The sequence below is a fragment of the Periophthalmus magnuspinnatus genome, chromosome 15 (assembly GCF_009829125.3).
Source record: "Periophthalmus magnuspinnatus isolate fPerMag1 chromosome 15, fPerMag1.2.pri, whole genome shotgun sequence".
Classification (NCBI taxonomy): domain Eukaryota; kingdom Metazoa; phylum Chordata; class Actinopteri; order Gobiiformes; family Gobiidae; genus Periophthalmus; species Periophthalmus magnuspinnatus.
The window spans coordinates 8,606,523-8,621,950 of record NC_047140.1 but is presented as its reverse complement, the minus strand read 5'-3'; the positions used below and the strand labels follow the sequence as shown (position 1 = coordinate 8,621,950).

Genomic DNA, 15,428 nt, shown 5'->3' with positions numbered 1-15,428 from the left:
CGAGGAAAAAGTCCTTAATTAAAGCCCTTACCATGTAACTTTTAGTCAGAAAATAAACTGAAATAAAAGCATGTCTGTTAATTAAAAAATAAAAATGTTTTTCTTGCTGTGAAAAACGTTATTAATTTGGCTATTTAATTGTCATACCATGGTGCTATAAGCTAAAAAAAACAATTTAAAAAAGTAAATTAAATAAATAAATTCAAATGAAATAAGTAAATCAAATAAAAAACAATAATATACATTGTAAGTACTGTATATGTATCTTTTTTTTCCCAGCATATTGGTTTTCCAGCTGTTTTTTGTATTCATTTATTGTGTGTATTTATTTTTCATTATTTATTTATTTTATTTTCGTGAAATAATACAAACATGTGTACTTTCCATGAGTAGGCTTGCATCTCCACAAACCTGACTCCATGAACCTAGACCTTACTTGGCCTGGTGGCGGGCCAAGTAAGTGTTGTACCTTTGACTACAGAGTGAATGTTCCAAAGTATGAATATTTACCTTTCTGTTTCCATGGAATCATGCAGGTAATGTGTACTCTGAGAAAGTTATGCAGTGTTGCTTTAATACTGGTTACTTCATTTTCAAAAATTTGATAATGTCATTATTTAAGATGGAGGGTAAGCCTGTAAGCCTATTAGTGAGTATTATCAGAAAATATAAAATAAAAAAGTACTCAGCCAGAAAAAGCATAAAATCTTTATTGCTATGGGAGTAACATGCACACATCACAAACCAACGACACACAGTGAGGTCACTAGCTGCCGGTCAAGCTGGTTCAAGTATTGGAAAACCTGACAGTTGAAGATCTGAAGAGTACTTTATTGAAAGACTTGTAAAAACACATTGTAAATTAGTTCATGTGATTTTACCAAAATCCACTCAACATGACCATCATATTCACCAGTTTAGGTGAACTGATTGAAATTGCGATGTTTCAGTGAATACCTGAGAAAATCTTAAACAATCACTTCATATATTTTGGGAATGGCTGCCCTGGTGATTTCATACGGCACAAAATGTATTAAGGCGCTTAAAGTTTTTTTCAAGATTGACACACGGTATTTATAAAACTAAATATAATTCATTTTATTGTGAAACTTTAACCTGAACCTGGATTACTACACCATAATTAGCCTTAAAGCCACAGGATATAACTTTTAGCCAAAGAATAGACCAAAATAATAGCTTTTTTTCATTTTGGTTTTATTTTTTACATTGAAAAACTAAAAAAAAGCATCTTTACTCTGAGCAGGCTTGCATCTCCACAAGCCTGACTCTGAGCCTGAAGGAGGGTCTCCTCTGCTTGTTTCCATGGAAATGTTATTTTTCTGGTTATAATATTCCACAGGCATAAAATGCATCTATCTCCATGGAGAATGTTCAGAGGTATGTTTTAACTTTCTATTTCCATGGAAACGTGGACTCATGCAGGTTTTATTCTTAATGAACATATAACCTAGTTCATTAAGAATGATTCAGGCTTAGTAAGTACTGAGGAGTTAGGGGTAAGAGTATTAAGTAAGTAGTTTCTAAGCCTGAATCAGTGTTGATGTACTTCTTGTTCATTGTGAAATATCTCTTTTGCATTTTTAAGGCTAATTAATGTGTAGTTATTCTAAAGTTGTTCAAAACATTTCTTGCTTATAGTCCTACTGACAGTGCAGCTGGTACTTTAGCAGAGCTCCAATTCTGGTTCCTTCCAGGCGATTTTTGAAGGTCTCATCCATCTGCTGGCTCTGCTCAGGGGAGAAGTGGTTCTTCCAGTCTCCAACTTCACCTGGAAACAAAAGGGTCATGCTAAAAAAAGTCAAAAGACGTTGTTGCTGTGAGGTGAGAGTGCTAGCTCCTGAGCCACTGTGCAGTATATTTAGTGCAGCACAGAAGTGGGCTTCATTCATTACACATTTAAAAAAATTCGTCCTTAAGGCTTTCTTGCTAAGATTTTTAGCGTCAACGAAATTGATGAAGTCAAAACGTTTTTGACTTCAGGAAGAATGAATCAGACCAGTCATTATCACTCATATATAAAGAAGTACAGTTTGAAGCCTAAATTGTGATCAAATACCACTAAACATTCTTTATGAAAACCACCACATGAAAGATGAAACTTACACTTATAATCACTTACACACCGTACATTCATATCAGGCAATGTTGGTGAAGACTCTTGCCTAAGGACACATTGACAGAACTTGTTCCAAGCTGGAATCAATCCTCAGACCTTTAGGTTGGCGAAGGAGTGATCTAACCCAACACCCCCTGCTCAACCCCCCATGACCACAGTGTACTCTGATGTGACTACCACCGCCTTTGCATAAGAACTCAACACTAACCTTTCCTGAAGAAGACATTGCCCATGTTGCCATGGGAGTTCGCAGATCGCTCCTTCATGGCGCTGAAGGTGCTCCCCTGTGAGATCTGCTCCACCTGAGCTTCAGTCAGAGAAAAGCCAAAGAACGTGGAGATCTGACGAACTCCTTCACTTAGATTCTATGTAGGAGAAAGAGGACATGCTTTCAATATCCAGAGTTCATGATAGAAATGGGTTACTTCATTTCTCAGACCTGTTTGAGATCCTCATAGGTTACAATCATCACATTGGGGTCATCCATCTTCTTCTCCCAGGCCAAAGCATGTGTAAAGTAAGAGCCCCATGGCACTGAAAAACAAACACACATGTTGGCTTTCCATACTTTTGGAGGACATTATAATGACTTACATTTATTTTCTGACCGATCCTAACCTTTATTATTATTATTATTTTTTTTTTTTGAGCAGCAGTTGAGCAAAATACCATATGGCAGCCTGAGGGACTGCTCTATAGGCGTACAACAAAATGGAATGAGTCCAAGAGCGATCCCTGGGGCACTCCTTTGAAGATGTATGAAATTTTACATCACATCATATTGAGCTTATCCAGACCACACTAATGTTTCATGCAACAGTTCATTTACATCCAATAATGTTCTACAGCCTGTGAAAATATGCTCGTAAGATTTGCAGCTTTTTACTTAGACATCAAGTTAAGTGGGTACATCGTTTTGCTGAGTTGAACTGCTACCTTAATATGTGTTTAATGGTGCTGTGCTGATTTGTACTATCTTTAAGTGATTTTATATCATAATTTGGCATAAAAGCACAATCATAGTGAAAAAAAACATAATGAAAAAACTTCCATTTTCCAAAGACATTCCAAATTATTAACCACAATGAACTTATACAACTTTCAGAGGCTAACCATGGGCTCAGACTGCACACGGAGCAGTTCCAGTATTTAAAAATAATTAAAGGTAACACGAGGAGCTCAGACCGCACTCCTTGCTGGTGCTAGTGTTGCGGTGCTCCGAATTAATTCCATTCGGAGTCTATTTTTGTCCAACACCAGAGCCGATCACAGCCTTTTCCCTTAATAAATGAAAAGTATTGGCGTGAACACTTGGTCTGGTGTGTGCAGCTTCAAAGGCGGTGACAGCAGAGCACCTAGTGTGAGAGTCACATCACGACTAAACCGGTCCTACACAGGAGTCGCTGCTACACCGGGGGCAGTCTGAACGAGAATGTAAAACAGACAGTAATGCTAACAACAACGAGCATACAAACAGTGCACCATAAAAGCTTACAATAAAAATGTTTTATAATTGCAGATAGAACACGCTGGTCTCATTTAGGACATAAGAGCCTCTTTTACAAATATATCTATACTGGGACAAGACCAATTTTTCTTTATTACAGTTAAAAATTGCCTACAACAGCCCCTTCAATTATGTCAGTAGGAAAAGAAAGTTGAGTACATGGTAGTATAAATCCTGTAGGAAGGAGCATCAGTATGGTCTGGATTAACTCACTGTATCCACAAAAACTCCATACTTTCCTCTATCCTCAAAGTACTTCCCCAGGGATCTGTCTTGGCCAAATAAAAAATTCATTTTTGGCCTTTTCTAAATTAAATGAATCCAAAAACTACACAGAAAAGACCACATTACATCCATAGGTGTTCTGCTATTACATAAACTCCCTTACAATACGATTTACAGGCGTACTTAGTCTCGCCTTTAGCCGTGATCTTACCATTAAGCTAACACTGTAAAAACGCTTCATTTCATTTAACAGAAGCCCAGAAAGCGTGTGTTATGTGGCTGCGTTTGAGTTGTGCTGAGGGCCCGGGTTGTCAGACAGGCACATGCATTTACTCTATGGGAACAATGAAGTCTTTACAAGCTCGTATTTTTGGCCCCTCTGCGATTTACAAGGCTGTCTAATTCCAGCGCAAGCCGGCCACTGCACACTCACTTCTGGTTGGGTTTTAGCAATTACGTTTGCCCACAAGTGCCTCTAAATTGGGCTCCATACAGATGTGGAGTATTGCAGAAATATCAAGAACATCTGTTATTTTGGGACGACTCAATCATCTGAGTAATACACAAATCATGAAGGGCTTGTGCAGGACTTAGTGTAACCGCTCCCAGAAGGAACTCTGCTTGGAAGTATATTGCTTTGCTTATATGAGGAATGACTGGTGGGATTCAAAAGTAGAGACGAGATTTAGTGCTTTACAAATTGTACTCAAGTAAAAGTAATCCCATTTTAAAAGATTAGTGGATGTTATATTGCACGTTTATGGGGTATTCATTGCTAACACATAATTTAAATCTCCATAGGCCTTAACCTTTATTGTATTATAAACAGGGCATCCATGAAAAAGAAAGCCCATGCGCTCTCATTGGGTTCCCCTTGTATAAATAAAAAGAAATAAATACAATAAAAATGAGTGATAGTGTGATAGTGCTTTGAGGGGGGAGTGAATTAGCACAGAGAGCAGAGGGATGGGGAGATTCAGAGCATCAAAAAATAAACTTATTAAACATGTTAATACGTTGTTTTCGGTGAATTTAGTATTTTCAAAACAATAAACGGTAACATGGTGGTCTAAATATGTTATGTGTTAGGAGTTAATACCCCATACCAGTGCCATACCCACTGTTTAAAAAAATATTAATCAAGCAGTAGGACTCACTTTGTCTATCACTCTCTCAACCAAACGCACTTTCTCTCCCTGCCTTTCCCTGGAAGCCCAGTGGAGATATTTACTCAAACAAATCCATAGTGTAACCGTATGGCACCTCTGAATGTCACCTCTGCCCCTGGGTGCTACTCCTTACAGTAGGAATATGGCTGTCAGGCGAGTGCTGGTTTCCAGTATGTGGCCAGGGTGTGAGCTGGGCCCACGCTCGTGTTTGTTTGACTGAGCCAACCTTGGTAAATATTACTTTTATGAGCTGATTGTGTTAATGTTTTGATTGCGGCAGTCCTTTGAATGAACGACTGGGCGTGGGAAGTTGACGCCAAGGGTATATATGTTTGATTGAAGTTGATTTGAGGCCATGGTCAGTTTCTATTTTGGTTTATTATAGTGTTCGTACCACTACCTGCTATCCTTCAGCTATAGGTTACAGCTTTGTTTAGGTCAGTCCTGTTATTTTCTACCTGAAGAGCGTGGGCGAGTGGACTAACTATATTTATGTTTTTTGTTTTGTATGTTCTGTTTATTTTGGAGTGAATTCCTCCGTGATGTGTTTGCGGTACTTTGCGTCTTGTTTGCGTTGAAATGACCTGTTTACAGTGTACTCCTGTGGCCTAATGGTGTTTGGATAAATTCAGATTGTAACTTGATTATTGCAAACAACAAACAGATAAAAGTACTGTGGACACACATCTCTCATTGCTAAAATGAATAACTTCAGTTTGTCTTATGAGGGGAGACAGTAGCTCAGTTAGTAGGGTGTTTGGACAATGATCTGAAGGTTGGCGGTTTGAATCCCGCTGCCACAGATGAATACTGTCATTGTGTCCTTGGGCAAGACACTTAACCCATCTCTGTACACTGATGTATGAATGTATGTGTGAATGGGTGAGTGGTTCCTTGATGTAAAGAACTTTGAGTGTCTTGAAGGTGGAAAAGCACTATATAAAAATGTGACCATGACCATTTACCAAGTTAGTTATATTTCACCTTACAATATTAGTGCCAAACTGTATCCTTCAGCAAACCAGTAAAACGTCACCTCACTCATCTTCATAACTTGTAATCTTACCATCTCCAGACATGAAGTCTTGGAAGAAGGAGTCCCAGGACTTGACAGAGGGCAGTACTGGGTTGTTGTTGCAGAAATGGTAATAGGAGACCACAGTGTCTTTGGGGTTTCTGAAAATCACTAGCATCTGTTTGACAAAATAACACATCACATAAACAGTGAGCTCGTCAAAACTGTGGATACTGGAATTAAAGGTGCTGTATCTGATCTTTACCTCCTTAAAAACTAGTTCATTTAAAACGATTTGCACTGAAGGTCCAAAGTTATCCCTCACTTACCTTATGCATTCTGAGCATCCTAATTATTCACTACGATGAGTTTATAAGAGGTTTACACGACTTTCAGAGCCCAGGGCGGACTTTGCTATCACGGTAAAGCTAAAAAAGCTGATTATACATATATCTGTACTGGGGTAAGACACATTTTTCTCAAAAACATGGGAGAAAATTCAGCACAGGACCATAAATAATGTAACAAATATAAAAACATGTCTTTCTGATAAAAAAGTACTACAATACCAACTGAACCTGTGTGCCCAGAGCCTTAACCTGCAGCCTTTTGCTAACCTTCTTTCTAACTAGTTTGAGGAAATGGCAAGATAACACAAACAACTTGTTCATGTCTAATGATTTTTGTAATTGAGACTATATCAACTTTAAACTGTGCTAATGACACTGTAAAACCATAGCGCTCTTTAATGAAGGATCTCTGGCTGCACACTACTAACTCACCTTAGATTTATTTTGGTAGAAGGTGGCAGGGATGTTGTCTGGATGCATGTGTGTGCCCAGGAATCTCGGTGAAGGAGCGTTTCCAACATTCTAAGAAAAATGATAAACATTTTAAAGTCAGGTCCAAACACGGCTACAGTGAGTCTACTATTTACTCAGTTACACAACACTGTGAACTTCTAGAGTACATTTATCACACACTACAATTAACAGTACTTCAGTTTTAGTATTTTTTAAGTGATTATTGGCTGTTCTACCCACCATACGAAACTTTGGTAAATATAATGTAGTGTTCTGGTGTAAGGAAACACGCCAAATTTCTTCTGGATGTTTATTTTCTGAACACAAGACCAAAACAAGAGCAAAACAACAGCAGTGTCAACTCACTAGAGCCAGTCTCCAAAACAGACCAGTAACTCATGAATAAAACCTTCACATCAACTTGTCAGCATAGCAACCAAGTGTCACGTATGAGTTTACAAGAACAACAAAAGGTGTCGACCCTGAGCTAAACACAAAATATCAGATCGTTACAATACTATGATCTTTGTGGGTGGAGACGGAAAAACATAAATCAAACCATGTCAAAAAGGCACTTAAAGATGCATTATGTTACACTTCTGATAGAAAGATGTCGTCATGGAGACAATACACATATGTCGACATGTTATACATTTCTTCAGTTGTTGTTTAAAAACACTTTGACATAAAATGCTTTCTCACTGGGCGTTGCCTTGTTCCAGAACAATAACGCTTCCAAAAAGTTACATAGTGCAGCTTTAAAACAGTGGCAACCAATACACTTCAGATATATTTCTTGTGTATCTGTGTAATCTCTCAGTCATCCAGGTCTGATCCACAGCATATTTCTTGGGTAACAATCTAGTATTCATTTCAATAATACTCTTACTACATGTTTTCTTTTCATAAGGAAAAAACTCAGAACAGGCCTTGTGTCGTCAGGTGAGCTCTGGGATGTACCACTCAACACCCCATCCATCAGACACACACACATACACACACACAGACCCCCCCCCCCCCCCCCCCCCCCCACATTATTGATATAGATTCATTTCCTGGAGACTGATCCTAACCTAAAGAAGACATATTGCTTGTGTCTGCTATATAACCTGAGACCCTTGTGGATCATTATGTCTCTTTCTGTTTCTCTCTCTCTCTTTCTCATTCTCTATTGCTTTCTAGCTGTCTATCTATGTATCTATCATTCTAAAACTACCCAAAAGTACCCTGTCTATCTCGTTCTATCTCTCTGTTGCTCTCTCTATCTCGCTCTCCATCTCACTCTTTTGTATCTCTCTCTATCTTCTCTCCCTCTCTCTCTCTGTATCTCTCTCTTGCTCTTTATATAACTCTTTTTTCTCTCTTCTCTCTCTCTATCTCACTCTCTTGTATCAATCTCTCTCCTCTCCCTCTCCCTGTCTGTTTCACTCGCTATCTCACTCTTTTTATCTCTCTCTTCTCTCCCTCTCTCTATATCTCTCTCTGTTTCTCTCTCCCTGTCTATCTCTCTCTTCTCTCTCTTCTCTCTCTTTCTCTCGGTCTCGCTCCCTATCTCACTCTTTTCAATCTCTCTATGCCTCTCTCTGTCTGTCTCTCACTCTATCTCACTCTTTTGTATCTCTCTCTCTCTCTTCTCTTCCTCTCTCTCTCTCTGTCTCTCTCTCTGTTGTTCTCTATATAACTCTTTATCTCTGTCTCTCTTCTCTCTCCCTGTCTCCCTCGCCTTGTCTCACTTTCTATCTCACTCTTTTTATTTATCTCTCTCTTCTCTCCCTCTCTGTTTTTCTTTCACTGTTTCACTCTCTATCTCACTTTTTTATCTCTCTCTCTTATCTCTGTCTCACTCTTTTTAATCTCTCTCTATGTCTCTCTTCCTCTCTCTCTCTGTCTCACTCTCTATCTCACTCTTTTGTATCTATCTTGCTCTCTTCTTTCTGTTTCGCTCTCTATTTCACTCTTTTTAATCTCTCTCTCTCTCTATGTCTCTCTCTGTCTCCCTCTCTCTGTCTCGCTCTCTATCTCACTCTTTTGTATCTATCTTTCTCTCTCTGTCTCACTCTCTATCTCACTCTTTTTAATCTCTCCCTCTATGTCTCTCTCTCTCTCCCTCTCTCTGTTTCGCTCTCTATCTCACTCTTTTGTATCTATCTTTCTCTCTTCTCTCTGTTTCGCTCTCTCTGTCTCTATCATTGACATAGTACTCCATTAAACATGTATAGCTCAAATGTATTTTATCATTTACCCTGAACAACACTTGACGTTGTAACATCTGCAGAGCCCAAATCTGCCCGAGCCCAGAGGTTTTGTTTTAACCATAGACTATATGTTTATCCAGTCTATGGTTTGAGCAGAATGGCCCACTTCAGTTCTCTGTGATTGTTGGCTTTCTGCTTCTCTTGACTCCATTTAATGAACCAGGCCTGTTTGGAAATGGGGCGAGACCAACAATGTGGATTATGAAGGCCCATGTGGTCCAGTCCAGCGCCTTTGGAAACGTATGAAACACACCCACACACTCCTATAAGAACACTCTGCGTCTATGGTGCACCTCACCAAAACTCTTGTTTAGACTGGACCGCATGCAAATTCGTAATCCACACTGTTGGTCTCGCCCCATTTCCACACACACAATACACACAATGACACACAATAAACATTTTAATACTTTGTTTTGGATGAATACAGCATTTTCAAAACTATAAAAGGTACCGCGATCTAAATATGTGTTTGAATGAATAAGTGTTGAATGAATGTGTGTAAGCGTGTCGTACCGTGAGGGCTTCTGGACCAAAGAACTCGATGAGCGGAGGCATCCTGGACTCTTCTTTGACTCCTGATGCCTGTGCGATGATCTGACGCAGCACGCCCACCATCCAGTTAAAGCCTGCACAGGGAACAACACCGGGATGGAAACTTAGGCTCATTTTTAGACAAGAGAAGAGCCGTAACACATTAAAGCAGAACTAAGGAACTTACAGGTGTCATAACTTTTCTGATCCCTGCTATAATGTTGTTTCCTGATCACAAACATGAATAGAGTTGTGTTTTGTTTCATTGACACAAGTTTAACACACAAAACCTGCATGTTTAGTTCTTTTGTCAAACTGAAAACACTCACTTCCACCTTGTGATGTCATGTGGTAATAATGGAAGTGCTCCACTGTGTTTTTAAACTCTACACTTCATCATTAGAATCATTTGGATAATTTCACCCCTAAAATTGCCAATCTCTATTGAACGAAAGGTAAAAGGAGCTGTTAACTTGAAAACTACAACTTCATGACATCACAAGGTGAACAGAGCATTTTGAGCATTGAAGATGTACACATATTAAAAATAACAGGTTAATCAAATGTGTGAATGAACCAAGACACAACTCCAGATATGTTTTTGATGAGGTAACATTATAACATGGCTTAAAGCTCATAAGAGTCAATTTCGTGTCATATAGGACCTTTAAAAATGATCTCATCTGATCTCAGAAGCTCAGGGTAAAGAGACACCTGAGATTAGCAGGGAATATAGTGGAGCATGTTGCTGTTGTGTCCTTAGGCAAGACATTAGTGTGCTGTTACATTACATTATGTAAAGTTATACCATTAAAGCTGAGAAAACATGTTTAGCCTGATTCAGCCCTTTTCTCTCTCCTCTACTGATGGTGCATTCACTGACACCAGCCTATACCTGGCACCAGCCTGTACCTACGATGTGTTCACTGACATCAGCCTGCAGGAATCTACTACTGAATCTCCTATTGAGTCTAACAAACACAGTGTCAGAGGATCTTGGTGGGCGGAGCTACAGGAGGACAGAGCTGATTGACTCATGGTGCGTAGAAGGAATGTGACATGTTGTCTTTTGCTGTTGTGTTTTTGCACTGAGGAGGACACACACAGAGATGAGCAGAACACAGGAATGCTGGAACACGTCAGAAAATACTATCGGTGAAGTTGTATCAGGTGGTTACAGGTTCAATTCCCAGACAGTATGGAGCCTTAATGTGTAGAGTTTGACTGTTCTCCTCATATTCTCCTGAGTATCATTTAGATTAAACAATACGTCCTCCTGACATGCTCCCTATTGGCAGACGAGACCCACAGTGCTAGCTGAAGATCAGTTATTTGTTGTTTATGAGATGTTTTGTTAAATGCTAATGCTAACGCTTTACAGAGTATTATCCATTCACTCTACACTTAATGGTGGTAAGATACAATTGTAGCCACAGCTGCCCTGAAGAGAGGCTGCTAATCTGCACCGTTGGCCCCTCTGACCACCATCAACACTCACAAAACACCATATTCTTACTAGACAATGTGGGTGAAGTGTCTTGCCTAAGGACACAATGACTGGCGCCCCACTGTGGCACTTGATATGTTCAGCTGTTTGCCATCCAAGTACTAACCAGGTCCTGCTTATCTTCTGAGATCTGACCAGATTTAGCAATGACAAGCAGGTTTGGCAACAACCTCACCTTTAAATAAACAGAACAGACCCTGGCAGGATGTATTGGGCAAGAATTCTTCAAAAGTGTTTTATCAACACTTTTAAATATTCTTGTTGAACGAATAAACTTCATCAGATCGTATCACTTTTGTAAATGTTTCCGTGCGAAGAAAGACTGCAGACGTCTGTAAACATGTGGATTATGCTGAGTCACGGCGTAATCCACACGATCATGAAGTGAGCAACACAATAAACACGAAACTTAAATACGTTGTAAATAATTCTACATAAGTATATTGACAGTAGCTTCGCCCTCTGATTATGAACCAGTGAAACAAAGTGCTCGTGTGGGTGGCACCGGCTCGCCTCACCTTTGCCCTGATCTGACTCATTCATTCTATAGTAACAGCATTAAAATGACTGGCACGTTTCAGACTGAGGTGCATTTCTTCACTGAACTCTGCCGTGAGTATTAAAGTGACTGTACCTGATTTGCTGTAACAATCATTCAATAGGTCTTAAAAACATGGGAAAAATACAATCTATTTCATTTTAAACTGTTTGCAGTAGTCCAAAGTTATTCCTCACTTACCTTTATACTTCGATATATTTACTGGGTCAAGACAAATATTGCTCAAATACATAGAAATAAATCCAGTACAGGGCTTTTAAGTTCAGTTTTAAACAGTAAGTAAAACATATATTTAAGCACAGATTAAATGTCAGATTAGAAGATTAAATAACCAATTATTATTATCTTAAAGGTGAACTACACAACTTTTCTGGTGGAGATTCTGCCACCTATTCGTCTCCATGGAGATGTTATTGCTTGGCTCGAATTGTTCCACATTATGGCATTAAAGGGCTCGTATTACTCTATTTTCTGATCTATGTTATAATGTTGTTTCCTCATCACAAACAGACCTGGAGTTGTGTTTTGCTTCATTCACAAGGTTTAACAAACTCTGCATATTTAGGTTGGAGTTCATCTCTCACGCAGAAAACACTCTGTTCCACCTTGTGATGTCATGAGGTGATACAGGAGGCGCTCCTCTGTGTGCTCCACTTTTATCTCCCTAGAACTTTACTAGAATTATTGGGATGATTTCAGCCAATCTCTACTGAACTAAAGGTTAAAGGAGCTGTAAACTTGAAAATTATCACTTCATGACATCACAAGGTGGAACAGAGCATTTTGACCTTTGGAGATGTAGACAGACTAATAATAAAGTGTTACTCAAACATGTGTGAATGAAACAAAACACAACTCCAGGTCTGATTTTGAGGAGGAAACAACATTATAACATGTCTTAAACCTCAAAGAGTTGATTTTGTGTAATATAGGACCTTTAAACTTATCTATATTCACAGTGACAGGCAGACCACCAGGTGTCAGGTCAGATCTGTGGAGAAGCAGCACCGCTCACTCTAACAATTCAATGTATTTTTGAGCAAGTAAATGGCAGAAAGCTAGATACATATTCATTACATGGAGACGAGCAGGTGGCCAGATAAGTTACGTACTGCACTAACAACTTCTGCAGCGTTTTAGATTCCACTCCTGCAATTCAAACTTACAAAAACTAGTAAAACAGAAAGTACACGTAGGCTAAACACCCATTGCAGCACTTTTAGTTGATTACTGCTCACCCCTGACCTCAAAGGACTAATAGTCACTTCAATCATTAACGCCTGTGTACCGCCGTCTACAAGGGTAAAGTTCATATGTGAGACAATACAGTTATGTTACGTATGTTATGTTAGTTTATACAGTTTCAAATCATTAAAAAGGAAATATGAATTGAATTTTAGGCATTGTGAGTATACAAGGAGCTCTATTTCTTATTAAAATAACGTAAAAAACATGAAGGTTTATTGATATTGACATTGATCTGCTCAAAAATGACTTGAAATGATCTATTGCAAAAGTTTTAGCGTGAAGCCGTTTGTCCAAGAGGCGACTTCAGTTTGCTCAAAAACGTTTGTTCAGTTGACAAAATAATTATTATTTTTTTTGCGAAAGATCAGACCTGGATGACTGAGGGATCACACAAACGACCTGAAATGATGTTTAAAATAGTCTGATATATTTACACACAAGTTTATCAATGGGTTAACTGAAAAACACGGTTGTATTTTTGGGTGTTGCCGTAGAAACAATAGCAAAACAGTAAACAAATGTATAAAATGTATTTAAAAGGGACTACGATGACAGACTCACTCAATATCTCATTTGTTTGTTGAACTTTGATACGGAAATTTTTATTAAAAGATCTCATGACTGTAGTATAAGTATAAAAACTGTCTGTGCTAGAAATGAAATTAGGAAAAAGGCTTTTGGTTATTTTTTATACTTTAACATTTATACTCACACCTGCTCCTGTTTTTAATGATTTACATTATACAAACATAAATAAAGTATTAAAGAACATTTCTAAAGCACGAGAGATATTGAAGATAAATCCATATAAGCCTAAACATGGTCATTAAGAGTATCCACGGAAACAAATGACTGCACGGCTAAAAAGTAAACAGTCATATAAAGCTACAGTGTGTAACTTTCTGTCACCTTTATGACTCCAACCGAATTGAAACCATATTAAGGCCATACTGTGGAATATTATAGCCAAACGAACAACATTTCTAAGGAAACAAGCAACAGCTCTTCTCCAAGCCAAATAAGAGTCAGGTTTGTGGAGATGCAAGCTCAGAATAAAGATGTGTGTTTTTATATGTTTTTCAATGCAATAAACACAAACAAGTACATCATTATCAGCTATGGAACATAACTAATATTCTTAGATACATCTTAAATACAATTCTTATATATTCTTTGATACTTTTTACTTTTACTTCACTACATTTGAGAGTACTATCTGTACTTTAAACATTTGAAAACCAGTATCTGTAGACTTTACTTAACAGAAAAGGTTATTGTTTGTTGTTTATAGTTGTTTGATTTGCTGACTGAAGAGCTGCTGAAAAGGCTGCAACTAGAAAAAGAAAAATTACACTGTTTCAGATCAACAAAATTCTGCACAAATCTTCATCAAAATCAGTATCTGAAGCTTTATTAGATCTGAAAATCTGCAAAATTCTTTAACTTTTTACTCTTTAAGTAAATTTTTCAACTGGTAGGCTACTTTAATACTTTTACTTAAGTATTTTTTTGCTCCTACACTTACTTACTACTTAAGTAACAGAATCGAGTACTTCTTCCTCTGCTGCTCATTCGCGTCGCTCCACACCACACTCCAGCCTGTGCACACTCCACTCACCGCACTTGGGGTACGCCACCAGCATGATGTCGTCCGCTCTGGCGCTGATGCTGTCCAGCGCCTTCAGGTTCTCCTCCGGACACATAATGCAGGGGTACAGCACGCCTTTGTAGCGGTACAGCTTCTCCTCATCCCGCATGCCTTTGGCCTGCTCCACGCGCGACTGCATTCTGTCCACGAGCTGCTTCCCGCTCATCGTAAAGAAAAAGTGACGCAGCTCCGAGCGCTTTTATAAACGCCAGAGAGACGAGGTGTGGCAGCGCGCAACGGCACGGCCCACTGACCCACAGGAGAGGGAGGGAGGAGGAGAAGAGAGAACATCTACACTGACCCACAGGAGAGGGAGGGAGGAGGAGAAGAGAGAACATCTACACTGACCCACAGGAGAGGGAGGGAGGAGGAGAAGAGAGAACATCTACACTGACCCACAGGAGAGGGAGGGAGGAGGAGAAGAGAGAACATCTACACTGACCCACAGGAGAGGGAGGGAGGAGGAGAAGAGAGAACATCTACACTGACCCACAGGAGAGGGAGGGAGGAGGAGAAGAGAGAACATCTACACTGACCCACAGGAGAGGGAGGGAGGAGGAGAAGAGAGAACATCTACACTGACCCACAGGAGAGAGGGAGGGAGGAGGAGAAGAGAGAACATCTACACTGACCCACAGGAGAGAGGGAGGGAGGAGGAGAAGAGAGAACATCTACACTGACCCACAGGAGAGGGAGGGAGGAGGAGAAGAGAGAACATCTACACTGACCCACAGGAGAGAGGGAGGGAGGAGGAGAAGAGAGAACATCTACACTGACCCACAGGAGAGAGGGAGGGAGGAGGAGAAGAGAGAACATCTACA

At 39.4% G+C, this 15,428-nt stretch overlaps 1 protein-coding gene across 1 annotated transcript; it reads right to left on the bottom strand.

The window, feature by feature from the left end:
• Positions 1-692: 692 nt before the first annotated feature.
• On the bottom strand, positions 693-14,773 carry sult6b1 (sulfotransferase family, cytosolic, 6b, member 1). The gene is made up of 7 exons (XM_033980233.2): positions 14,578-14,773; positions 9,628-9,740; positions 6,836-6,925; positions 6,105-6,231; positions 2,577-2,671; positions 2,346-2,502; positions 693-1,789 (listed from the first exon to the last, which is right to left on the bottom strand). Exons 1-7 carry the CDS (start codon positions 14,771-14,773, stop codon positions 1,662-1,664), a joined length of 906 nt encoding a protein of 301 aa, XP_033836124.1. The 3' UTR covers positions 693-1,661.
• Positions 14,774-15,428: the final 655 nt, after the last annotated feature.

Excerpts from the sequence above, each read along its gene's own strand:
- sult6b1 (XM_033980233.2), bottom strand. The coding sequence starts at position 14,773 with ATGAGCGGGAAGCAGCTCGTGGACAGAATGCAGTCGCGCGTGGAGCAG. Across the intron at positions 9,741-14,577 it reads GGTGGCGTACCCCAAGTGCG|GCTTTAACTGGATGGTGGGC; the intron begins GTGAGTGGAGTG and ends TTCCCTGTGCAG. Across the intron at positions 1,790-2,345 it reads CAATGTCTTCTTCAGGAAAG|GTGAAGTTGGAGACTGGAAG; the intron begins GTTAGTGTTGAG and ends TTTTGTTTCCAG.